The sequence below is a fragment of the Bombina bombina genome, chromosome 11, assembly GCF_027579735.1.
Source record: "Bombina bombina isolate aBomBom1 chromosome 11, aBomBom1.pri, whole genome shotgun sequence".
NCBI classification, from domain to species: Eukaryota; Metazoa; Chordata; class Amphibia; order Anura; family Bombinatoridae; genus Bombina; species Bombina bombina.
The window spans coordinates 191,585,948-191,612,223 of record NC_069509.1 but is presented as its reverse complement, the minus strand read 5'-3'; the positions used below and the strand labels follow the sequence as shown (position 1 = coordinate 191,612,223).

The following is a 26,276-nucleotide window of genomic DNA, read 5'->3' as shown; positions in this document are numbered from 1 at the left end:
CAGTTTTGGTATCACATATATGACGCCACATATAAATGTGGTGCATATATTTCACCTGTCAACCGCTATTTTTACTCTCATAAGCTAGCATAGAACCACGTCGCAAATCGGTATCACATATTCGGCGCAAGGACTTATGCGGTGAAAATGGAGAAATTTTACTCCATTTTCATCTCGCCACTCATAGGCAGGTGCAGCAAGTTGTGAGCACCTTAACTCCCTGAAAATAGTAACTAACACCTAACGCGTGCACAATATCTATCTACCTGTTAACCACAATCCTCCACCGCAATAACTAATAAAGTATATTAACCCCTAATCCGCCAACCCCCACATCGCAATAAACCTAATAAAACTATTAACCCCTTATCCACTATTAACCCACATCACAATAAACCTAATAAAACTATTAACCCCTAATCCGCCATTAACCCACAACGCAATAAACCTAATAAAACTATTAACCCCTAATCCACCATTAACCCACAACGCAATGCAACTATCAACGCCTAATCCGCTATTAACCCACAACGCAATAAATGTAATAAAACTATTAACCCCTAATCTGCCATTAACCCACAACGCAAGTACCCTAATTAACCTATTAAACCCTAATCCGCCAAACCCTCACAACGCAAATAACCAATTAAATTACTAAACCCCCTAACCTAACACCCCCTAAATTAACCCCAATTACCTAAATTAAAAAATACTAAGTTACAATTAAAATAAAAAAGCTAACATTATTTAAAAATAAAAAACCCTAAAATTAAACCAATCTAACATTACATAAAATAATAATCCAAATAATCAAAAATAAAAAAAAATAAACCTAATCCATATGAAAATAAAAAAGCCCCCCAAAATAAAAACACCCCCTAATCTAATGCTAAACTACCAATAGCCCTTAAAAGGGCTTTTTGTAGGGCATTGCCCTAAATTAAACAGCTCTTTTACCTTTAAAAATACTAAATCCCCCCTCTAACAGTAACCCACCCCCACAATAAAAAACCCTACACTAAAAAATCCTAAACTACCCATTGCCCCTGAAGGGGGGTTTGTATGGGCATTGCCCTTAAAAGGGCATTCAGCTCTTTGAAGAGTGCCCAATAAATCCATAATCTAAAAAAAAATAATAATAATAAAAAAATATATATAAAAAATCCTAAATCTAACCCCCAAATAGGTACTCACCTTTCCTGAAGTCCGGCGGAGAAGGTCCTGTTCCAGGCAGTGGTGAAGTCTTCTTCCAAGCGACCGACATCTTCTTCCAAGCAGGGACCACTTCCTTCTTCATCCAGGACCAAGCTGGCGCGGAGTGGAGATCAGCGCGGAGCAGGACCGGCGACCACGGAGCGTGGAGGATCCTCTTGGTACGATCACCGCCGTAGACTGAATAGTGAATTCAAGGTATGCGTTTAAATATGGCGTCCCACATTCCTATTGGCTGATTTGATTCTTCAAATTCAAACCAGCCAATAGGATGAGAGCTACTAAAATCCTATTTGCTGATTTGAACAGCCAATGGGATTTTAGTAACTCTCATCCTATTGGCTGATTTGAATTTGAAGAATCAAAGCAACCATATTTAAACGCATACCTTGAATTCACTATTCAGTGTACGGCGGCGATCGTACGAAGAGGATGCTCCATGGCTCCGCTGGTCACCGATCCTGCTCCGCGCTCATCTCCGCTCCGCGCCGGCTTGGTCCTGGATGAAGAAGGAAGTGGTCCCGCTTGGAAGAAGATGTCGGCCACTTGGAAGTCTTCACCGCCGCATGGAACAGGACCTTCTCTGCCGGACTTCAGGAACGGTGAGTACCTATTTGGGGGTTAGATTTAGGATTATATTTTATTTTTTAGATTAGGGATTTATTGGACACTCTTAAAAGAGCTGAATGTCCTTTTAAGGGCACTGCCCATAGAAATGCCCCTTTAGGGGTAATGGGTAGTTTAGGATTTTTTAGTGTTAGGTTTTTTTTATTTTGGGGGTGGAGAGTTTTACTGTTAGACTTAGTGTTTTTTAAAGGGCCATAATACCCAAATGTTTAAACACTTGAAAGTGATGCAGCATAGCTGTAAAAAGCTGACTAGAAAATATCTCCTGAACATATCTATGTAAAATAGAAAGATATTTTACACCAAAAGTTCCTCAGTAGCCACCTCCCATTGTAAAGGATTTCTAAGCAGCATATTAGTGTGTCTGTCCTGGGACAGCTGAAAGGATGAGCTTCGTGCACTCTCATATTATTTCACCAATCAGGTAAAGGAAGCTTACTATGAAATCTCATGAGAGTTAAGTCAAATCTCATGAGATCACAGTAAGAGTTCATGACCTCAGCACTGCTGATGCTGATTGGCTGCTGTTCATTTCTTCATTTTTTTAATGTTTTTACCTGCAGCTGGGAGCAGCTGAGTATAACTTTTTACACAGAACTAACTCTGCTGAGCTGAGGAGATTGTGAGGTAAAATATCTTCCTTTTTTACATAGAGATGCTCAGGTGATATTTTCCTGTCAGCTTTTTACAGTTATACTGCATCAGTTTCAAGTGATTTAGCATATGAGTATTATGTCCCTTTAAGGTAAAAGAGCTGTTTAACTTAGGGCAATGCCCTACAAAAAGCCCTTTTAAGGGCTATTGGTAGTTTAGCATTAGATTACGGGGTGTTTTTATTTTGGGGGGGGGGGGGGTATTTTCATAGGGATTAGGTTTAATTTTTAAAATTTTTGATAATTTGGTTTATTTTAAATAATGTTAGCTTTTTTATTTTAATTGTAACTTAGTATTTTTTCATTTAGATAATTGGGGTTAAATTAGGGGGTGTTAGGGGTCTTAGAAATGTAATTAGTTATTTGCGTTGTGGGGGTATGGCGGATTAGGGGTTAATTGTACTTGCGTTGTGGGGTTTTGGCGGATTAGGGGTTAATAGGTTTATTAGGATTATTGCGTTATGTGAGTTTAGGGGGTTAATCGTTTTATAAGGCTTGTTGTGATGTGGGTTATTGGCGGATTAGGGGTTAATAGTTTTAATAGGTACTTTATGTGGGTTAATGGCAGATTAGGGGTTAATAGTTTTAATAGGGACTTTGCGATGTCGGTGAATGGCGGATTAGGGGTTAATACATTTATTAGGTAGTTTGCGATGTTGGGGTTGGCGGATTTAGGGGTTAATACTTTTAATAGGTAGATCGCGATATGTGTGAATGGCCTATTAGGGGTTAATAGTTTAATTAGGCATATTGCGTTGTGGGGGGTTGTAGGTTTAGGGGTTTTATTATTAGGTCCAATGTGGGTTTGATGGCGGATATAAGGGTTTCACGTATCGGGTTTATTTTTGGGAGGCGTGTTAGACTTTTATGGGAGATTTGATATTTTTTTATTTTCTTAGGCACCGGCAGTTTCTAAAGTGCCGTAAGTCACTGGTGACTCCAGAAATTTGTATTTACGCTCTTTTCTGGACATCGTTAGTTTATCCGACTTATGGCACTTTATGAACTGCCGGTGAAATTACGGGCGGCGCGGGTTTCAGCAGTTGCGCTGAAGCTTGCGCCGTATATGTAACCTCGCCCAGGATCTCTGAAAAATACTAAGTCTGCAGGTATATAGCAAAAGGTCATAAGAGTCAAATTAGGGACATCTCCCTTAACCACTACACGGTGCACCTTACTAGAGATAGGCAGCCATTCATTAAGTAATATGCAAGAAATAAAGATACCTTATAACAGCACTCTTAGTCAGTTAAATTTTTACTTAGATTGTTGCGCATAAATACACTGAAACAACCCTACTGTGCACAGTGAACATAGAAATAAACATCAAAATAATCAGGTAAGATGATAATCTCCTACCTAATATGCACCAATAATAATTGACAAAAGGGGGAACAATACACTTAAGTTACAGGATGGTCACGGTAAGCAAATATCGATACCCTGAACACAACAATCTTCAATTATGAATGTTTATACTTATCGTTGAGTGTCCATAGGTATACCAGCAGTTGATCCCAATACCGCACAAACCATTGATAGAAGAAAAGAAGTATTGTAATCCGTAAGGTAACTGATGCAAATACACGTTGCTGTGGATGCCCTGTGTTTGTAGAATTTCACAGACTTATTTAAGCGTGACCGCTGACATACAGTAAAAGGTGGAAGTGATCCTGGAAGGAGCTCAACCTCTCATACACGGCCGGAAACCAGGTGATCCTGGTACAAGCTTGCCGCGGAGGGATACAGTGTCAACATCCCAACACCATCTCCTTCTACACTCTCACACTGCCGAGATATCCGGTGACAGTTAGACCAAGCGATCCACCAGCAATAACAAAAGAGTACAGTTCCTCCCAATACTCAGAATCAGACTGAGTTCGCCAACGTACGTTTCACCACAAGATTGGCTTCATCCGTGCTAGTATATTAGAAAGTTTGACATTGCCCTTTTTAAAGGCTGATCAGTGTGCAACCACCTCCGGAATTGCTGCCTGAGTATATAGTAATGAGATCCTACAATTAGATACTTATTAGCACTCATACTACTATTTACTATTATATACATTTTAATAATGATTGGTGCATATTATATTCAAAGCGAATGGTTTCCTTAAAGTGACCGTGATATTCATATGTTTTAATTAGTTAAATAAATGTTTATCACAATTTGTTCATTGGGACTCTGTTTAGTAAATTTTTTACAAGTTTTGATTTACTTAGACAAACCCAAACTATTCAGGTGATACTCTATTTCATCAGATTACTTAGCAAATCATTTTATATTTACAAAAAATCACCCAAATTATTCTCTTCATTAAGGCCATAGGGTGCAAGTGTCCCTAAATTGAAGATCCACTTGCTTTCACGTTGCAGCAATATTCTATCCATATTGCCACCTCTGATTCCCAAGTTAACCCTGTCAATACCTATAATTCTAAAATTACGTGGTGAAGAATTATGGTATTCTGTGAAATGCCTCGCTATACTTGATGTAAATGTTTCTTGTTCAATGTCCCTTATGTGTTCTAAGGTCCTGTCACGGAGGGCCCTACTGGTCTTACCCACATAATATAGGGGACAGCTACACTTAGCTAGGTACACTAGGAACCTATATTCACAGGCAGCAATTCCGGAGGTGGTTGCACACTGATCAGCCTTTAAAAAGGGCAATATCAAACTTTCTAATATACTAGCCCGGATGAAGCCAATAGTGTGGTGAAACGTACGTCGGCGAACTCAGTCTGATTCCGAGTATTGGGAGGAACTGTACTCTTTTGTTATTGCTGGTGGATCGCTTGGTCTAACTGTCACCGGATATCTCGGCAGTGTGAGAGTATAGAAGGAGATGGTGTTGGGACATTGACACTGTATCCCTCCGCGGCAAGCTTGTACCGGGATCACCTGGTTTCCGGCCGTGTATGAGAGGTTGAGCTCCTTCCAGGATCACTTCCACCTTTTACCGTATGTCAGCGGTCACGCTTAAATAAGTCTGTGAAATTCTACAAACACAGGGCATCCACAGCAACGTGTATTTGCATCAGTTACTTTACAGATTACAATACTTATTTTCTTCTATCAATGGTTTGTGCGGTATTAGGTTCAACTGCTGGTATACCTATGGACACTCAGCGATCAGTATAAACATTCAAAATTGAAGATTGTTGTGTTCAGGATATTGATATTTGCTTACCGTGACCATCCTGAAACTTAAGTGTATTGTTCCCCCTTTTGTCAATTATTATTGGTGCATATTAGGTAGGAGATTGCATCTTACCTGATTATTTTGATGTTTATTTCTATGTTCACTGTGCACAGTAGGGTTGTTTCAGTGTATTTATGCGTAACAATCTAAGTAAAAGTTTAACTGACTAAGAGTGCTGTTATAAGGTATCTTTATTTCTTGCATATTACTTAATATTTGTTATATTTACCTTAGCACCGATATTATTATATATCTAAAGTTGTAACTCTTTATAGATCAGAGCAAAGTATGTATTTTAGTTTATAGGCAGCCATTCAGAAGTTTCCTCTGCAGTCAATCGGTTCCAAATATCATACAGTAGTGGATTGGTAGTCCTGTTTGATTCAGTAAAACAGACTCCCCTCCCGTAGCCGTTCTGTTTAGCTGTTCACTAGTAGTACGCGGTAACAATTAGTGCTCCGAAAATTAATCTGGTTAAATTTAAAAATATCCCCCAATTGCCCCCAAAATTTAGTGTAGTGTGGGTTTTATAAAAATAAAAAATGAAGCATCTTTTCTTCATAAATGGAAAGAGTCCACAGCTGCATTCATTACTTTTGGGAAAATAAGAACCTGGCCATCAGGAGGAGGCAAAGACACCCCAGCCAAAGGCTTAAATACTCCTCCCACTTCCCTCATCCCCCGTCCCTCTTTACCTTTCGTCCCAGGAGCTTGGCAGAGAAGTGTCAGAATTTATTTTGTCTCTTATGGAGGGTAGTACTCTTCGACATGGGACAGGAGTTTTAAGTAATCCTGTCATTCTCTCAGTGAGGGCTTGGATGAAAGTTAGAGTCCGGAGATGCAGGGAGAGTCTTTCTGCTAAACCATCCCGACTCATGTTAACAGCTCCTCAAGCAATCGGCGTTGTCGAACTTCGCTGCGCTGCCTGCTTTCTTCTCTCAAGTCCATGGCGGAGGCGATGCTACTATCAGTCACACTTGAAGGGCTGTGTTCCTGTTCCACGGTGTAGATTCCGGTGAGATCGTTTCATTTTACTTTTGTCATGATTGTATTGTATTACAAATGTTTCCCGAGAGGCTACACACCTTACGGGACTAACTTAACATAAGAGCCTCAGTGAGGCGCCTTTTGTATCTTGGAATCAAGGGTAATATCTCCTGAGGGGGGTTATTGAACAGGGAGAGTTTTAATCATGTTTATGTGATTCAACCTGCTTATGCGTAGTGTTACTTAAGCTCATGGCTTGTGGAACATAACGACCTTTGGAAGTGACGCAGCATTTACGGTCGGGCACGCTTTTTCTGGAATGTACGGTTCACCTTGTCACGTTTTTTGACTCTCCATTTCCGCATTCCTAGCCCTGTGGCGACGGAGAAATTCGGATCTGCTGGTATAGGGCTCTTAGGAGGTGGTGAGTGCCCCAGCCATTGTGGGTGTCAGGTGCCGTTTAAGTTTAGGATCCAAATCTCGTATCAATATCCTAGCTATGGAGGAGTCCGATTCAGTGGAGACGGACGTCTCTGTTTTATTTTCTACTCTGTGTGCAGAATGTGTAATGCCCCGGATAATACTAGCCTATCAGTTATGTTCCGAATGCCGTATTTGAGTGCTTGATTCCTCGGGATCGGGGAATCAAGGAGCTGCTGAGCCATCCGCATCTGGAGCCTCTGTCCTCCGAGTGGTGAGTTCCGTTATCCAGGGCTCTTCAGGCATAAGTTGGCCTGTTCAGCTCTCTGGGGGAACAACTGTCCCTGAGGCTCGGGGGGGTCGGCCTTCGAAGCCGGAGTCGTCCTTCGCTCCGGCGGGGGTATGCTGCACTTTTTGGTATAGACTGACTAGCCTTCGCGTTCTTTTAAGGCACGCTTTGGCCTTGTCGGAAGATCCCATCCTTATTGGATCTGAAACTTCTCAGTCTGCTTATTCGAACAGCTTGCAGAAATAGACATAATGGGATGAAGTAATCTTCTTACAGTCTTGTTATTGAGTACTTTTCCAGTTTGAGCTTGGTAGAACAGGGGCCCTGTTTGGCGTTCCTGCGGGTACGTCTGTTCTACTTAGGCGATAACCCTGTGGGTTGCCTTATCCTTTATTTTATTTGAATAACGCTCATATCTATGTTTCCTTCTGGAAGTTTGTCTGGAATCGATGTTTGATCGCACTGTTACTTCTAAGGAAGTTGGTTAAGGATGTGTTTAGTCCTATGTGTGTCTACTGTTTTCCCTCTCTCAGGGGGATTCTATACGGCCTTGACAGGAACAGTCCTTCTGATGCCTTGTTCAAACACGTGGCGCCTGTTCTGCCTGGCTGGTCCGGTTGGGCGCTGAGTGCCTCACATATTATAAGTTTCAAATTATTCTAAATGGACCTGAGGGTTCATGAGGCTTGGGGGATTGGTTCAGTCCTCATTGGCCTTTCCAGCTGGCCGATGCCGGCGAGGTAGCTCAGTTGGTAAAATGCCCTGACTACTAGGCCTGTTCAAAGACCCTAGGGTCTCAGGTCTGTCCTGGCAGGGCCGACTTTGCCCTTCATCCTTCTGACGATACGTTGAGTACCATTCAGATTGGGTAATAATCACAACTATTATTATTCAGATGCCGATTTGGTTCATCCGAGTGCGGGCGCTGGAAAAGCGCTTTGTGGCCCACTAATAGAAGGGTGCTAAATAAATACTAGTTTGACTCTCTCATGATTCCGTCTTTATGTCGGGATGTGGAGTATTCCTCCCCGCATAGGTTGGGGGTTGGGAGAATTTCAGACCTCCTTGCCGCCGGTTCGGGCGGTCTTGCCTTTGTGGCTCTTGGATTTGTCCTTTTATTTGGATTTTTCCTTTTGAGATTCTCTCCTCTTCGGGTGAGACTTCGGGACTTAGCAGTCTTGGCCACCTTATGGGAGGTCCTTGTGTTTTTTTCCTACTTCGGGAATTAAGTTGTTCCCTATCGGGGATGGTAGGCCGTGCTGTCTCCTTCTCCAATTTTTTCTTAAGGGTTTTTTATACCGGGGTTTAGGATGCTCTGCATTCTTTTTCCTTGTGTATGGTCCTCTGATACTCTGGATGAGATTGTGGAAACTAGCCTTTGTTTTGCTCACTCTTCAGGTGACCTTGTCCTCAATGTTTTTTCGGGGCATAGTTTTATTGCCTTGGTGGGCTCTAGGACACTTGTGCGACTTTGTCGTACTTTAGATCCCTTTGGAATGTCTTCTTCCCTTTTGGGTTGGGACTTCAGAGTGGGACTTGTTCCGGGTTTCCGGGTGGGTCTGGTTATGTTCCTTGGGAGGTTCCCTGGAACGATCTGAGACTCAGGCCTATAGTTTTGTTGTGGATCTTCCGGATGTCCGGCAAACTTACGATCCTGTGGCTGGTTCGGTGCGATACAGTTTTTCCAGGGTACACAGGCTATGATCTTCTGTCTAGAAGGCTTAGCTAGGATTTCTGTGCAATTTGTCTGAGGTGTGCTCTTCTTCCTTTTTGGGGAGTTCCTCGATGTTCATCTATGACGTCTAGATGATTTCATTTGGAATTGTTTCCTAAGCCTATGGCTTCATGGCTTATGAGCTTGTACGCTGTTCCTCCCGTACTCTCCACTTTGGGGGGTTGTTTGTCCTCCTTATGGGGTTGGGGTTTTCTTTCTCTGGAGGTTGGTGGTCCTGTCCTGTGTGCAGGTTGTTGGAACTGGAGTTTTTTATCCTCTAGAGGAGAGCCTCTGTTCTCTGGGGTTCTGTTTCCTCTGGGGTGATGATGTCTCCATGTTCAAGACTGTCATGGAATGTCGTGCTGGGGCTTCTGAGGCTCTATTGCATTTTCTTTGTTCCTCTCCTATGGATGCTCTTGGACTTCCTATTGTTCGAGTTCTTGGGTTGGCACCTGAGTTCCGTTAGGTGGCTCAGTCCATCTTTTTCCATCCCCTTTTGGGGTCGGGTGTTGGGGGTTTTTCTGCTCCCCTGTCCTTCAGACCTGACAGCCAGCTGTAGAGGCCTGAGGGTTACTTTGCTGCATAGCAAGCGGGAGGTTGCAGTTTGAACTCAGTCGCAACAGTTTGCATTCAATCGCTGTGTTGGCAGATTTTTACCAAGTCTCTATAGTCGCCTTTGGGCCCTTGTGGTACAGTGAGCCTTATTGAGGTTTCTGTGCTTCTCCATATTCAGGATATGGAGTAGGGCTGGCAGGTTTTTGGTTACTCCTGAGCAGGGTCCACTGTGTAGTGGATGTTCTTCAGTCGGTGGTAGGGTTTTGTGACCTATCCTCTGCTGTTCTTACTTGCATGCAAGAAGTTTACTACTGGAGTCATCCTGGTATGACTGTAGTGTCTGGTGTTGACCCAGGGGCTTGCCTTCTGGGTTTTGCTGCACGTATATCGATTCTGAAGACTCAGTATTTTGAGTTCCTTGAGGACTCTCTTCAGTCTTCTTTAGGGTGCGGCTATACTATCTTGTGTCTTCTCTGTGTCGGATTCCTGGTTTTAACCTTGTGGTTTCTGTACATTTGGGTTCTGGGTGTTGCCTCCCCTTGATCTTGCATCTGGCTTCGGTCTATGTGAGTTTGGCTTGGTTCTTGAGGTTTTCCTTTTTTGGAAATTGTTTTACCCTTTTTTGGGTTTTCGGGGAATCCTTGCTTATTCCCCCATCTCTTTCCCTTTTGGGGTGTTCGTGTTTGCTGATCCCTTTCTCTGGTAAGGGGTGTGTTGTTGATGACCGCTTTCTGAGCGGCAGTGTCTCCTGGAGGTTGTGTTCTTCTGCGGTCTCTAGCAAGACTGGAGTAGCTGTGGGTCAGTGTCCTTGGGGGCCTTTTTTTCTTTTCCAAATTTTCTCGGCTTCGGACGAAGCAGGTTTTTTGTTGGGTAGGGGTTTTTCAGGCCTGGTGCCCTCAGAATGGGCCGCCTTTTGTACACTCCCATTTGTGCATTCAGTGTCGTCTATAGCTTGGGTATTGTTTTCCCAAAAGTAATGAATGCAGCTGTGGACTCTTTCCATTTATGAAGAAAAACATAAATTATGCTTACCTGATAATTTTCTTTTCTTCAGATGGAAAGAGTCCACAGCTCCCCCGCCTGTTTTTTTTCTGGGGGACGTCTGTTATTTCTTCTGGCACCTTTTCACCCTGGTATTTCTTCTACTGTTCCTTGTTCCTCTGCAGAATGACTGGGGGATGAGGGAAGTGGGAGGAGTATTTAAGCATTTGGCTCGGTGTCTGTGCCCGTCTCCTTGTGGCCAGGTTCTTATTTCCCAAAAGTAATGAATGCAGCTGTGGACTCTTTCCATCTGAAGAAAAGGAAATTATCAGGTAAGCATAATTTATGTTTTTTTATATATTTTACTAATAACTGCAAGAGGCAGTTTTAAGGGGTTAAAAGTGGCAGGAGTGGGGTTTGAGAGAAAAAAAAAAAACGCCACTGAAAAGTGCGGTGTATTGGGACAGTGTGTTCCCAGTAAATATATATGCTGATATACATATACAGCATCTCACAAAAGTGAGTACACCCCTTACATTTTTGTAACTATTTTATTATAAGTTTTCATGTGACAACACTGAAGAAATTACACTTTGCTACAATGTAAAGTAGTGAGTGTACAGCCTGTATAACAGTGTAAATATTTTATTATATCTTTTCATGTGACAACACTGAAGAAATGACACTTTGCTACAATGTAAAGTAGTGAGTGCACAGCCTGTATAACAGTGTAAATTTGCTGTCCCCTCAAAATAACTCAACACACAGCCATTAATGTCTAAACTGTTGGCAACAAAAGTAAGTACACCCCTAAGTGAAGATGTCCAAATTGGGCCCAATTAGCCATTTTCCCTCCCCAGTGTCATGTGACTCGTTAGTGTTACAAGGTCTCAGGTGTGAATGGGGAGCAGGTGTGTTAAATTTGGTGTTATCGCTCTCACACTCTCTCATACTGGTCACTGGAAGTTCAACATGGGACCTCATGGCAAAGAACTCTCTGAGGATCTGAAAAAAATTATTATTGCTCTACATAAAGATGGCCTAGGCTATAAGAAGATTGCCAAGACCCTGAAACTGAGCTGCAGTATGGTGGGCAAGACCATACAGCGGTTTCACAGGACAGGTTCCACTCAGAACAGGCCTTGCCATGGTCGACCAAAGAAGTTGAGTGCTTGTGCTCAGCGTTATATCCAGAGGTTGTCTTTGGGAAATAGACGCATGTGTGCTGCCAGCGTTGCCGCAGAGTTTGAAGGGGTGGGGGGTCAGCCTGTCAGTGCTCAGACCATACGCCGCACACTGCATCAAATTGGTCTGCATGGCCGTCGTTCCAGAAAGAAGCCTCTTCTAAAGATGATGCACAAGAAATCCCGTAAACAGTTTGCTGAAGACAAGCAGACTAAGGACATGGATTACTGGAACCATGCCCTGTAGTCTGATGTATTTGGTTCAGATGGTGTTAAGTGTGTGTTGCAGAAACCAGGTGAAGAGTACAAAGACAAGTGTGTCTTGCCTACAGTCAAGCATGATGGTGGCAGTGTCATAGTCTGGGCCTGCATAAGTGCTGCCGGCACTGGGAAGCTACAGTTAATTGAGGGAACCATGAATGCCAACATGTACTATGACATACTGAAGCAGAGCATGATCCTCTTCTGAGACTGGGCCGCAGGGCAGTATTCCAACATGATAATGACCCCAAACACACCTCTAAGACGACCACTGCCTTGCTAAAGAAGCTGAGGGTAAAGGTGATGGACTGGCCAAGCATGTCTCCAGACCTAAACCCTATTGAGCATCTGTGTGGCATCCACAAACGGAAGGTGGGGGAGCGCAAGGTTTCTAATATCCACCAGCTCAGTGATGTCGTCGTGGAAGAGGACTCCAGTGGCAACCTGTGAAGTTCTGGTGAACTCCATGCCCAAGAGGTTTAAGGCAGTCCTGGAAAATAATGGTAGCCACACAAAATATTCACACTTTGGGCCCAGTTTGGACATTTCCACTTAGGGGTGTACTCACTTTTGTTGCAAACGGTTTAGACATTAATGGCTGTGTGTTGAGTTATGTTGAGGGGACAGCAAATTTACACTGTTATACAGGCTGTACACTCACTACTTTACATTGTAACAAAGTTTCATTTCTTTAGTGTTGTCACATGAAAAGATATAATAAAATATTTACACTGTTATACAGGCTGTACACTCACTACTTTACATTGTAACAAAGTGTCATTTCTTCAGTGTTGTCACATGAAAAGATATAATAAAATATTTACACTGTTATACAGGCTGTACACTCACTACTTTACATTGTAACAAAGTGTCATTTCTTCAGTGTTGTCACATGAAAAGATATAATAAATATTTACAAAAATGTGAGGGGTGTACTCACTTTTGTGAGATACTATATATATTTATGTGTTACTATGTGTATATACCAATTTAAACACATACATATATATGTATTGCCATACATAGTTACACTTTGCTGCGCGACTTACCCCCTTCACTGCGCTAGTTCTCATGAGAATGAGGCTCTCATTGGAGCCCATGGAAGTGTGCTCTTGTGAGCGCAATGCTTCCGTGCAATGCGAGATCGCATTCGCATTAAACTAACTTGTAATACCAGCGCACATTTGCGTGCGCTGGTATTACTAAGCGGAGTGGAAATATCACTTTCGCAGAAGCGATATTTGCGCTCTACTTATCTGGCCCATAGTTTTGAATCAGACGTTTATCGCGCCTCTGTGCTCCAGTGACTTATTACTTGATGGGGGAGAGGACCATTACCTATAACCAAATATTATTTCACACACAATACATAAGGGAACTTAGCTAAGGCTTTAAATGTGTTTCAGTTTACACGAGCTCGTAAAACATGAAGAGAACGGATTGGTTTTTGAAGATTCTTCTGAGCTTGCGGAACATTTGAAGGTGACGTATGTTTTGTGTATCTGCTAAAATAGTATCACTTAGCTGAATAGAGCCATTAAACCCAATATATTTATATCAAGCTTGTTAATAAGCAGGTTATGAAGACTATGTGTGTGTATGTATATATATATATATATATATATATATATATACACACACACACACACCCACACTATACAGGAGATACTGAAGTCCTATGGGCACTGCTATTTCTTGTAGTGCCGCTGTTACTATGGTTGGTGCAGTAGTGCCGCTGTTGCTATGGTTGGTGCAGTAGTGCCGCTGTTGCTATGGTTGGTGCAGTAGTGCCGCTGTTACTATGGTTGGTGCAGTAGTGCCGCTGTTGCTATGGTTGGTGCAGTAGTGCCGCTGTTACTATGGTTGGTGTAGTAGTGCTGCTGTTACTATGGTTGGTGTAGTAGTGCTGCTGTTACTATGGTTGGTGTAATAGTGCCGCTGTTGCTATGGTTGGTGCAGTAGTGCCGCTGTTGCTATGGTTGGTGCAGTAGTGCCGCTGTTGCTATGGTTGGTGCAGTAGTGCCGCTGTTACTATGGTTGGTGCAGTAGTGCCGCTGTTGCTATGGTTGGTGCAGTAGTGCCGCTGTTACTATGGTTGGTGTAGTAGTGCCGCTGTTGCTATGGTTGGTGCAGTAGTGCCGCTGTTACTATGGTTGGTGTAGTAGTGCTGCTGTTACTATGGTTGGTGTAGTAGTGCTGCTGTTACTATGGTTGGTGTAGTAGTGCTGCTGTTACTATGGTTGGTGTAATAGTGCCGCTGTTACTATGGTTGGTGCAGTAGTGCCGCTGTTACTATGGTTGGTGTAGTAGTGCTGCTGTTACTATGGTTGGTGTAGTAGTGCCGCTGTTACTATGGTTGATGCAGTAGTGCCGCTGTTACTATGGTTGGTGCAGCAGTGCCGCTGTTACTATAGTTGGTGCAGTAGTGCCGCTGTTACTATGGTTGGTGTAGTAATGCCGCTGTTACTATGGTTAGTGTAGTAGTGCTGCTGTTACTATGATTGGTGCTGTAATGCTGCTGCTGTTACTATGGTTGGTGCAGTAGTGCCGCTGTTACTATGGTTGGTGCAGTAGTGCCGCTGTTACTATGGTTGGTGCAGTAGTGCCGCTGTTACTATGGTTGGTGCAGTAGTGCCGCCGCTGTTACTATGGTTGGTGCAGTAGTGCTGCCGTTACTATGGTTGGTGCAGTAGTGCTGCCGTTACTATGGTTGGTGCAGTAGTGCTGCCGTTACTATGGTTGGTGCAGTAGTGCCGCCGCCGCTGTTACTATGGTTGGTGCAGTAGTGCCGCCGCCGCTGTTACTATGGTTGGTGCGGTAGTGCCGCCGCCGCTGTTACTATGGTTGGTGCAGTAGTGCCGCCGCCGCTGTTACTATGGTTGGTGCAGTAGTGCCGCCGCCGCTGTTACTATGGTTGGTGCAGTAGTGCCGCCGCTGTTACTATGGTTGGTGCAGTAGTGCCGCCGCCGCTGTTACTATGGGTGGTGTATTAGATGGAGTCTGTGCAGTGACCTTTGTATTACTCACACTGCCTTGATATTCAGTACAATAAGTATTCAGAACACTTCTTTTTCTTCTCATTTTGTGATGTTGCAACCTTATGCTAAAATGGTTTAAATTATTATTTTATAAGTATTACAGTCATATTGTTAACAGTAACATTAGTTTACAGTGTAGGGACATAACTTCTTGAGTATGTATATCTTATCTCCTCTGCTGTGACCAATTAGGGACAGATATAAATGAGCGATCATTCTGTAGCAGGGTCATACTTTTGAGTGGCATAAAATGCACTTCAGCCTGTCCGGGATCAGTGGATATTCTACAGTTTATACATTTAACAGTTAACAGGCTAAATCAGTGCAGTAATAGGACTTGGGTTTCATGTCTGTTTAAGGCTTAGGCTGGATTTCCCAGAGGGGCTTACGGTTCAGCCAAACGGTTTTATGAGTTAATGATCTGCACCTCATTATATTGTTTTACTTGCAGACGCTGTTCTCCGGCTTCACCAACACATCAAGCAAACTGCATCGGTTCCGACAAAATCTCCGGGAATCTAAACAAATGCGCTGGGATGAGAGCTGGGACCGGACGGTTCTGCCAGTGATTAGAGGCAGCTGAGAAAGACCTGGATTTACTACAAACATTCCTCAGACAGGCGCACTGTCTGTTTGTTGTAGCTATGACCTGTCCGAATATTCAGTTTGGTTTTTCTTTTGGGACACTGGTGCGTTTAAATCTTACACCGATTCCTTTATACAAGTAATATCTGGTGAAGGGGTTTCACGTATTACACTGCAGGCCACCAAGCCCCTGTGTTACCGTAAAAGCAAAATGTGACCGACGATGCAGGATGAGACCAGCGATAGCGAATCACTTCGGGATACTGTAGGGAGGTGGAATTGTCCACATTGGGTGTTAATAAAACCGGGACTATGGGTGCAACAACCTGTTTATATCAGTTTACGCTGCTTTGTAGTTAAACAAAATATATCTGCTTGTTTTATCGCCACCAGCGCATACCGACATCTGTATAATATAAAAGGTCAGTACTCTAAATGAATAATGACGTGAATATACGTCTGCTGGTCATTAATAACTGTTACACTCACAAATAGCGGAGCGATAGGAGTTAATATATCTTGTAAATTAAACCCCAGGCTGTCACTTGCAGATTGTGTACAAGAGTCAGTAATACATTTCCTGGCGTCAGTGTCACTGATCAATGTCCCCTAGACAAGATATTGATAGATTGTGTGCAGAAGTATCTGATGCCCTAGAACAGCAAGTCCTGGTCACATGATGTTATTGTCATATCACAAATAAAAGAACGATGTCAGCGTATCTAGTTATTTACCGACCCGTCAATGCTCAGTAAAGGACGAGTAGATTCTCTCAGACTGAATGACAGGGGATAATATACATACGGTGTCATCTGACCGACCTGATTACCGTGCGTCTCCTGATGCTCTGACGCATCCTCACCAAAAGCTTGTTGTTTATATACTTTGTGTGCGGTTTATACCGAGGCTCAACTAGATCTTTATAATCTCCTGGGATCCCCTTTTCCTATTATTGTTGTGAGTTGTGTAAGGGATCTGCCTTTAGAAACTACAGACTCCTTTTAGGGCATTTAATACAAGTAGACAAAGTATTTACTGTCACTGGCCCCCGAGGTTAGAGAGGAGCCTTAATAATCTCACACTGGCAAAAGGGAGCATGTAATGCACTACTGGGACCTACAGGAACACATCTGGAGAACCAATTAGAAGATGCATATGTGAGTAGCCACCAATCACCAGCTAATAAAGAATACCGATAGATAAAGTAAATTTCTATTAAAGGGGCATTCTGATCAAAATGTAAATGCACAGATTAATTACATATTTGTATAGAAACATATTTTTAATATACTGTACATGTATTGGCAAAAAGGCTTCTAATAAACGTTATCACTGTTTTAGTGTTAGCATTTGTCTCTGCACGTGCACATGATGCATAGCTAGATATTGCCACTGCACCCCCATATTAAATACTGCAGGTGCTCAGCGCATCAGTGGGGCTTGTATCATCTCAGCAATGAACAAATTGAGTCGTTACCAGATGGGACAGGCGCCTTAGGCTCTCTCAGCAAGTGCCGTGTATAAAATCCTGGTGCACGGAGCATACTTAAATACACATTTGATACAGCTATAGCTTTTATTAGAAGCATTTTAGCTAATACATTTATATTATAAAAATGCTTCTATTCAAAACTGAAATGCACCCAACGTGTAATTGTGACTTTGTTTCTTTAAACAATTTATTAGAAAAAACGGAACTGAAGTTTTTATGTGAAAGGGAATCTGCTGATTTTGTATTTTTCATATAAATATTTGAATAAATTATTTTGTGCAGAGGGTTCAGCATTCTGTTTTTTATGCTCCCATGGAAGCGAATATTTTACTGACTATTGTGACATCACTGCCGCCTTCACATCTCATATCCCTTGTTATAACCGATTTGTTTTTCAGCTTGTGCACATGCGCTAACGGTGATGAGGCATAAGAGCAGGTGCTGGTGAATGACTGACGTGCACATGCGCAGACAGTGATGAGACATAAGAGCAGGTGCTGGTGAATGACTGACATGCACATGCGCAGACAGTGTTGAGACATAAGAGCAGGTGCTGGTGAATGACTGACGTGCACATGCGCAGACAGTGTTGAGACATAAGAGCAGGTGCTGGTGTATGACTGATGTGCTGATTGTCAGCTTGTGCACATGCACTGACGGTGATGAGATATAAGAGCAGGTGCTAGTGTGTAATAAGCCTGACGTGAAGCTGGTACAGTACAATACAGTAGGTGCTGGTGTGTAATAAGCCTGACGTGAGGCTGGTACCGTACAATACAGCAGGTGCTGGTGTGTAATAAGCCTGACGTGAGGCTGGTACAGTACAATACAGCAGGTGCTGGTGTGTAATAAGCCTGGCGTGAGGCTGGTACAGTATAATACAGCAGGTGCTGGTGTGTAATAAGCCTGACGTGAGGCTGGTACCGTACAATACAGCAGGTGCTGGTGTGTAATAAGCCTGACGTGAAGCTGGTACAGTACAATACAGCAGGTGCTGGTGTGTAATAAGCCTGACGTGAGGCTGGTACGTACAATACAGCAGCTGCTGGTGTGTAATAAGCCTGACGTGAGGCTGGTACCGTACAATACAGCAGGTGCTGGTGTGTAATAAGCCTGACGTGAGGCTGGTACGTACAATACAGCAGCTGCTGGTGTGTAATAAGCCTGACGTGAGGCTGGTACCGTACAATACAGCAGGTGCTGGTGTGTAATAAGCCTGACGTGAGGCTGGTACCGTACAATACAGCAGGTGCTGGTGTGTAATAAGCCTGACGTGAGGCTGGTACCGTACAATACAGCAGGTGCTGGTGTGTAATAAGCCTGACGTGAAGCTGGTACAGTACAATACAGTAGGTGCTGGTGTGTAATAAGCCTGGCGTGAGGCTGGTACCGTACAATACAGCAGGTGCTGGTGTGTAATAAGCCTGACGTGAGGCTGGTACCGTACAATACAGCAGGTGCTGGTGTGTAATAAGCCTGACGTGAGGCTGGTACCGTACAATATAGCAGGTGCTGGTGTGTAATAAGCCTGGCGTGAAGCTGGTACCGTACAATACAGCAGATGCTGGTGTGTAATAAGCCTGACGTGAGGCTGGTACCGTACAATACAGCAGGTGCTGGTGTGTAATAAGCCTGGCGTGAGGCTGGTACTGTACAATACAGCAGGTGCTGGTGTGTAATAAGCCTGATGTGAGGCTGGTACCGTACAATACAGCAGGTGCTGGTGTGTAATAAGCCTGACGTGAGGCTGGTACCGTACAATACAGCAGCTGCTGGTGTGTAATAAGCCTGGCGTGAGGCTGGTACCGTTCAATACAGCAGGTGCTGGTGTGTAATAAGCCTGGCGTGAAGCTGGTACCGTACAATACAGCAGGTGCTGGTGTGTAATAAGCCTGATGTGAGGCTGGTACCATACAATACAGTAGGTGCTGGTGTGTAATAAGCCTGGCGTGAGGCTGGTACCGTACAATACAGCAGGTTCTGGTGTGTAATAAGCCTGGAGTGAGCTTGGTACAGTACAATACAGAAGGTGCTGGTGTGTAATAAGCCTGACGTGAGGCTGGTACCATACAATACAGTAGGTGCTGGCGTGTAATAAGCCTGGCGTGAGGCTGGTACCGTACAATATAGCAGGTGCTGGTGTGTAATAAGCCTGACGTGAGGCTGGTACCGTACAATATAGCAGGTGCTGGTGTGTAATAAGCCTGGCACTGTACAATACAGCAGGTGCTAGTGTGTAATAAGCCTGACGTGAGGCTGGTACCGTACAATACAGCAGGTGCTGGTGTGTAATAAGCCTGACGTGAGGCTGGTACAGTACAATACAGCAGGTGCTGGTGTGTAATAAGCCTGGCGTGAGGCTGGTACAGTACAATACAGCAGGTGCTGGTGTGTAATAAGCCTGACGTGAGGCTGGTACCGTACAATACAGCAGGTGCTGGTGTGTAATAAGCCTGACGTGAGGCTGGTACCGTACAATACAGCAGGTGCTGGTGTGTAATAAGTCTGACGTGAGGCTGGTACCGTACAATACAGCAGGTGCTGGTGTGTAATAAGCCTGGCACTGTACAATACAGCAGGTGCTGGCGTGTAATAAGCCTGGCGTGAGGCTGGTACCGTACAATATAGCAGGTGCTGGTGTGTAATAAGCCTGGAGTGAGCCTGGTACAGTACAATACAGAAGGTGCTGGCGTGTAATAAGCCTGGCGTGAGGCTGGTACCATACAATACAGCAGGTGCTGGTGTGTAATAAGCCTGGCGTGAGGCTGGTACCGTACAATACAGCAGGTGCTGGTGTGTAATAAGCCTGACGTGAGGCTGGTACCGTACAATACAGCAGGTGCTGGTGTGTAATAAGCCTGACGTGAGGCTGGTACCGTACAATACAGCAGGTGCTGGTGTGTAATAAGCCTGGCGTGAGGCTGGTACTGTACAATACAGCAGGTGCTGGTGTGTAATAAGCCTGGCGTGAGGCTGGTACCGTACAATACAGCAGCTGCTGGTGTGTAATAAGCCTGATGTGAGGCTAGTACCGTACAATACAGCAGGTGCTGGTGTGTAATAAGCCTGACGTGAGGCTGGTACCGTACAATACAGCAGGTGCTGGCGTGTAATAAGCCTGGCGTGAGGCTGGTACCGTACAATACAGCAGGTGCTGGCGTGTAATAAGCCTGGCGTGAGGCTGGTACCGTACAATATAGCAGGTGCTGGTGTGTAATAAGCCTGGCGTGAGGCTGGTACCGTACAATACAGCAGGTGCTGGTGTGTAATAAGCCTGGCGTGAGGCTGGTACCGTACAATACAGCAGGTGCTGGTGTGTAATAAGCCTGACGTGAGGCTGGTACCGTACAATACAGCAGGTGCTGGTGTGTAATAAGCCTGACGTGAGGCTGGTACCGTACAATACAGCAGGTGCTGGCGTGTAATAAGCCTGGCACCGTACAATATAGCAGGTGCTGGCGTGTAATAAGCCTGACGTGAGGTTGGTACCGTACAATACAGCAGGTGCTGGTGTGTAATAAGCCTGGCGTGAGGCTGGTACTGTACAATACAGCAGGTGCTGGTGTGTAATAAGCCTGGCGTGAGGCTGGTACTGTACAATACAGCAGGTGCTGGCGTGTAATAAGCCTGGCGTGAGGCTGGTACCGTACAATATAGCAGGTGCTGGTGTGTAATAAGCCTGACGTGAGGCTGGTACCGTACAATACAGCAGGTGCTGGTGTGTAATAAGCCTGACGTGAGGCTGGTACCGTACAATAAAGCAGGTGCTGGTGTGTAATAAGCCTGACGTGAGGCTGGTACCGTACAATACAGCAGGTGCTGGTGTGTAATAAGCCTGACGTGAGGCTGGTACCGTACAATACAGCAGGTGCTGGTGTGTAATAAGCCTGACGTGAGGCTGGTACCGTACAATATAGCAGGTGCTGGTGTGTAATAAGCCTGGCACTGTACAATACAGCAGGTGCTGGTGTGTAATAAGCCTGACGTGAGGCTGGTACCGTACAATACAGCAGGTGCTGGTGTGTAATAAGCCTGACGTGAGGCTGGTACCGTACAATACAGCAGGTGCTGGCGTGTAATAAGCCTGGCGTGAGGCTGGTACCGTACAATACAGCAGGTGCTGGTGTGTAATAAGCCTGGCGTGAGGCTGGTACCGTACAATATAGCAGGTGCTGGTGTGTAATAAGCTTGGCGTGAGGCTGGTACCGTACAATACAGCAGGTGCTGGTGTGTAATAAGCCTGACGTGAGGCTGGTACCGTACAATACAGCAGGTGCTGGTGTGTAATAAGCCTGGCTTGAGGCTGGTACCGTACAATATAGCAGGTGCTGGTGTGTAATAAGCCTGACGTGAGGCTGGTACCGTACAATACAGCAGGTGCTGGTGTGTAATAAGCCTGACGTGAGGCTGGTACCGTACAATACAGCAGGTGCTGGTGTGTAATAAGCCTGACGTGAGGCTGGTACCGTACAATACAGCAGGTGCTGGTGTGTAATAAGCCTGACGTGAGGCTGGTACCGTACAATACAGCAGGTGCTGGTGTGTAATAAGCCTGACGTGAGGCTGGTACCGTACAATACAGCAGGTGCTGGTGTGTAATAAGCCTGACGTGAGGCTGGTACTGTACAATACAGCAGGTGCTGGTGTGTAATAAGCCTGGCGTGAGGCTGGTACCGTACAATACAGCAGGTGCTGGTGTGTAATAAGCCTGACGTGAGGCTGGTACCGTACAATACAGCAGGTGCTGGTGTGTAATAAGCCTGGCACTGTACAATACAGCAGGTGCTGGTGTGTAATAAGCCTGGCACCGTACAATACAGCAGGTGCTGGTGTGTAATAAGCCTGACGTGAGGCTGGTACCGTACAATACAGTAGGTGCTGGTGTGTAATAAGCCTGACGTGAGGCTGGTACCGTACAATACAGTAGGTGCTGGTGTGTAATAAGCCTGACGTGAGGCTGGTACCGTACAATACAGCAGGTGCTGGTGTGTAATAAGCCTGACGTGAGGCTGGTACCGTACAATACAGCAGGTGCTGGTGTGTAATAAGCCTGACGTGAGGCTGGTACTGTACAATACAGCAGGTGCTGGTGTGTAATAAGCCTGGCGTGAGGCTGGTACCGTACAATACAGCAGGTGCTGGTGTGTAATAAGCCTGGCACTGTACAATACAGCAGGTGCTGGTGTGTAATAAGCCTGGCACCGTACAATACAGCAGGTGCTGGTGTGTAATAAGCCTGGCACCGTACAATACAGCAGGTGCTGGTGTGTAATAAGCCTGGCGTGAGGCTGGTACCGTACAATACAGCAGGTGCTGGTGTGTAATAAGCCTGACGTGAGGCTGGTACCGTACAATACAGCAGGTGCTGGTGTGTAATAAGCCTGACGTGAGGCTGGTACCGTACAATACAGCAGGTGCTGGTGTGTAATAAGCCTGGCGTGAAGCTGGTACCGTACAATACAGCAGGTGCTGGTGTGTAATAAGCCTGGCGTGAGGCTGGTACTGTACAATACAGCAGGTGCTGGTGTGTAATAAGCCTGGCGTGAGGCTGGTACCGTACAATACAGCAGGTGCTGGTGTGTAATAAGCCTGACGTGAGGCTGGTACCGTACAATACAGCAGGTGCTGGTGTGTAATAAGCCTGGCACTGTACAATACAGCAGGTGCTGGTGTGTAATAAGCCTGACGTGAGGCTGGTACCGTACAATACAGCAGGTGCTGGCGTGTAATAAGCCTGGCACTGTACAATACAGCAGGTGCTGGTGTGTAATAAGCCTGGCGTGAGGCTGGTACTGTACAATACAGCAGGTGCTGGTGTGTAATAAGCCTGACGTGAGGCTGGTACCGTACAATACAGCAGGTGCTGGTGTGTAATAAGCCTGGCACTGTACAATACAGCAGGTGCTGGTGTGTAATAAGCCTGGCGTGAGGCTGGTACCGTACAATACAGCAGGTGCTGGTGTGTAATAAGCCTGACGTGAGGCTGGTACAGTACAATACAGCAGGTGCTGGTGTGTAATAAGCCTGGCGTGAGGCTGGTACCGTACAATACAGCAGGTGCTGGTGTGTAATAAGCCTGACGTGAGGCTGGTACCGTACAATACAGCAGGTGCTGGTGTGTAATAAGCCTGGCGTGAGGCTGGTACCGTACAATACAGCAGGTGCTGGCGTGTAATAAGCCTGGCACTGTACAATACAGCAGGTGCTGGCGTGTAATAAGCCTGGCACTGTACAATACAGCAGGTGCTGGCGTGTAATAAGCCTGGCACTGTACAATACAGCAGGTGCTGGCGTGTAATAAGCCTGGCACTGTACAATACAGCAGGTGCTGGCGTGTAATAAGCCTGGCACTGTACAATACAGCAGGTGCTGGCGTGTAATAAGCCTGGCACTGTACAATACAGCAGGTGCTGGCGTGTAATAAGCCTGGCACTGTACAATACAGCAGGTGCTGGTGTGTAATAAGCCTGGCACTGTACAATACAGCAGGTGCTGGTGTGTAATAAGCCTGGCGTGAGGCTGGTACCGTACAATACAGCAGGTGCTGGCGTGTAATAAGCCTGGCGTGAGGCTGGTACCGTACAATACAGCAGGTGCTGGTGTGTAATAAGCCTGGCGTGAGGCTGGTACCGTACAATACAGCAGGTGCTGGCGTGTAATAAGCCTGGCACTGTACAATACAGCAGGTGCTGGTGTGTAATAAGCCTGGCACTGTACAATACAGCAGGTGCTGGTGTGTAATAAGCCTGGCACTGTACAATACAGCAGGTGCTGGTGTGTAATAAGCCTGGTACTGTACAATACAGCAGGTGCTGGTGTGTAATAAGCCTGGCACTGTACAATACAGCAGTTGCTGGCGTGTAATAAGCCTGGCACTGTACAATACAGCAGGTGCTGGCGTGTAATAAGCCTGGCACTGTACAATACAGCAGGTGCTGGCGTGTAATAAGCCTGGCACTGTACAATACAGCAGGTGCTGGCGTGTAATAAGCCTGGCACTGTACAATACAGCAGGTGCTGGCGTGTAATAAGCCTGGCACTGTACAATACAGCAGGTGCTGGTGTGTAATAAGCCTGGTACTGTACAATACAGCAGGTGCTGGCGTGTAATAAGCCTGGCACTGTACAATACAGCAGGTGCTGGCGTGTAATAAGCCTGGCACTGTACAATACAGCAGGTGCTGGTGTGTAATAAGCCTGGTACTGTACAATACAGCAGGTGCTGGTGTGTAATAAGCCTGGCACTGTACAATACAGCAGGTGCTGGTGTGTAATAAGCCTGGTACTGTACAATACAGCAGGTGCTGGTGTGTAATAAGCCTGGTACTGTACAATACAGCAGGTGCTGGTGTGTAATAAGCCTGGCACTGTACAATACAGCAGGTGCTGGTGTGTAATAAGCCTGGCGTGAGGCTGGTACCGTACAATATAGCAGGTGCTGGTGTGTAATAAGCCTGGCACTGTACAATACAGCAGGTGCTGGTGTGTAATAAGCCTGGTACTGTACAATACAGCAGGTGCTGGTGTGTAATAAGCCTGGCACTGTACAATACAGCAGGTGCTGGTGTGTAATAAGCCTGGTACTGTACAATACAGCAGGTGCTGGCGTGTAATAAGCCTGGCACTGTACAATACAGCAGGTGCTGGCGTGTAATAAGCCTGGCACTGTACAATACAGCAGGTGCTGGTGTGTAATAAGCCTGGCACTGTACAATACAGCAGGGCATGTGCTACAGTTATTAGTAGCACAAACCTCTCGTTTTATTTCAGCTGCACATCTGCAAATATTCACTTAATGCAAAATACCTGAAGGTTTTAAAAAAGCATTAAACTGTTCTGTTAGCAACATTTAGCTTTTCCTGTAGTCCAGGGATGTGCAACCCACATCTTTCTAATTAACTCCTATTAGCAATTTATCTTCATTCTCTTGCTATCTTTATTTGAAAAGCAGGCATCTAAAAGCTTAAGATCCGGACCAATTTAGGTTCAGCACCCTGGATAACACTTACTTATAGGTGGCTACATTTAGCCACCAATCAGCAAGCGTTACCCAGGTGCTGAACAAAAAATGGGCCGCTCCTAAGCTTTAGATGCCCGCTTTTCAAATAAAGAGAAATTGCTAATAGGAGTAAATTATAAAGTTGCTTAAAATTGCCTGCTCTATCTGAATTCCGAAAGAAAAAATTTGGGTTTAGTGTCCCTTTAAATAAAACGTTTTATAATGCGTAGCATGTTGCAAGGTGTGGTTTCTGGATTCTGCAGAGCTACTCTGGGAGAAGTAGGAAAAAAGGACAATGTTCAGAGGTAAAATACAGTTAAGCGGCAAAATAAAGTATATTTTAAAACCTCTCACTGTCTGTAATTTAACCTGAGGAATTACATCTTGAGTTAGTGACATTAAATTCAATATTTAAAGGGATATGAAACCAATTTTTTTTTTTCTTTAATGATTCAGTTAGCGCAGCAATTTTAAGCAACTTTCTAATTTACTCCTAGCTTCAATTTTGCTTCGTTTTCTTGTTATCTTTATTTGAAAAAGCAAGACTTATTTTTGCTTCAGCATCTACATAGCAGTCGATGATTGGTGGCTACATTGAGACACCAATTAGAAAGCGCTACCCAGGTGCTGAACCAAAAATGATCCGCCTCCTATGCTTTACATTCCTGCTTTTTCAAATAAAGATACCAAGAGAACAAAGAAAAATGTATTATAGAAGTAAATTAGAAAGTTGCTTAAAATTGCTGTTCTATATGAATTAAAAGGGACAGTCAAGTCCAAAATAAACATTCATGATTCAGATAGGGCATGTCATTTTAAACAACTTTCCAATTTACTTTTATCGCCAATTTTGCTTTGTTTGCTTGGTATTCTTAGTTGAAAGCTAAACCTAGGTAGACTTGTATGCTAATTTATTAGATCTTGAAGGCCGCCTCTTATGTGAATGCATTTTGACAGTTTTTCACCACTAGAGGGCATTAGTTTGTGTGTGTCATATAGATAACATTGAGCTAACGCACGTGAAGTTACCTAGGAATCAGCACTGATTGGCTAAACTGCATGTCTGTCAAAAGA

The 26,276-nt window shown here is 44.6% G+C and overlaps 1 protein-coding gene across 2 annotated transcripts in view; it reads left to right on the top strand.

Moving 5' to 3' along the window:
- The window catches only part of ALG1 (ALG1 chitobiosyldiphosphodolichol beta-mannosyltransferase), a gene marked incomplete at its 5' end in the record, with an annotated part of 57,549 nt that extends 40,060 nt beyond the window's left edge, over positions 1-17,489 (top strand). The window contains 2 exon segments of one of the 2 annotated variants that reach the window (XM_053694462.1): positions 13,495-13,570; positions 15,578-17,489. In XM_053694462.1, the coding sequence (XP_053550437.1) occupies positions 13,495-13,570; positions 15,578-15,709 (208 nt within the window). 2 annotated transcript variants of the gene reach the window in all.
- Positions 17,490-26,276: the final 8,787 nt, after the last annotated feature.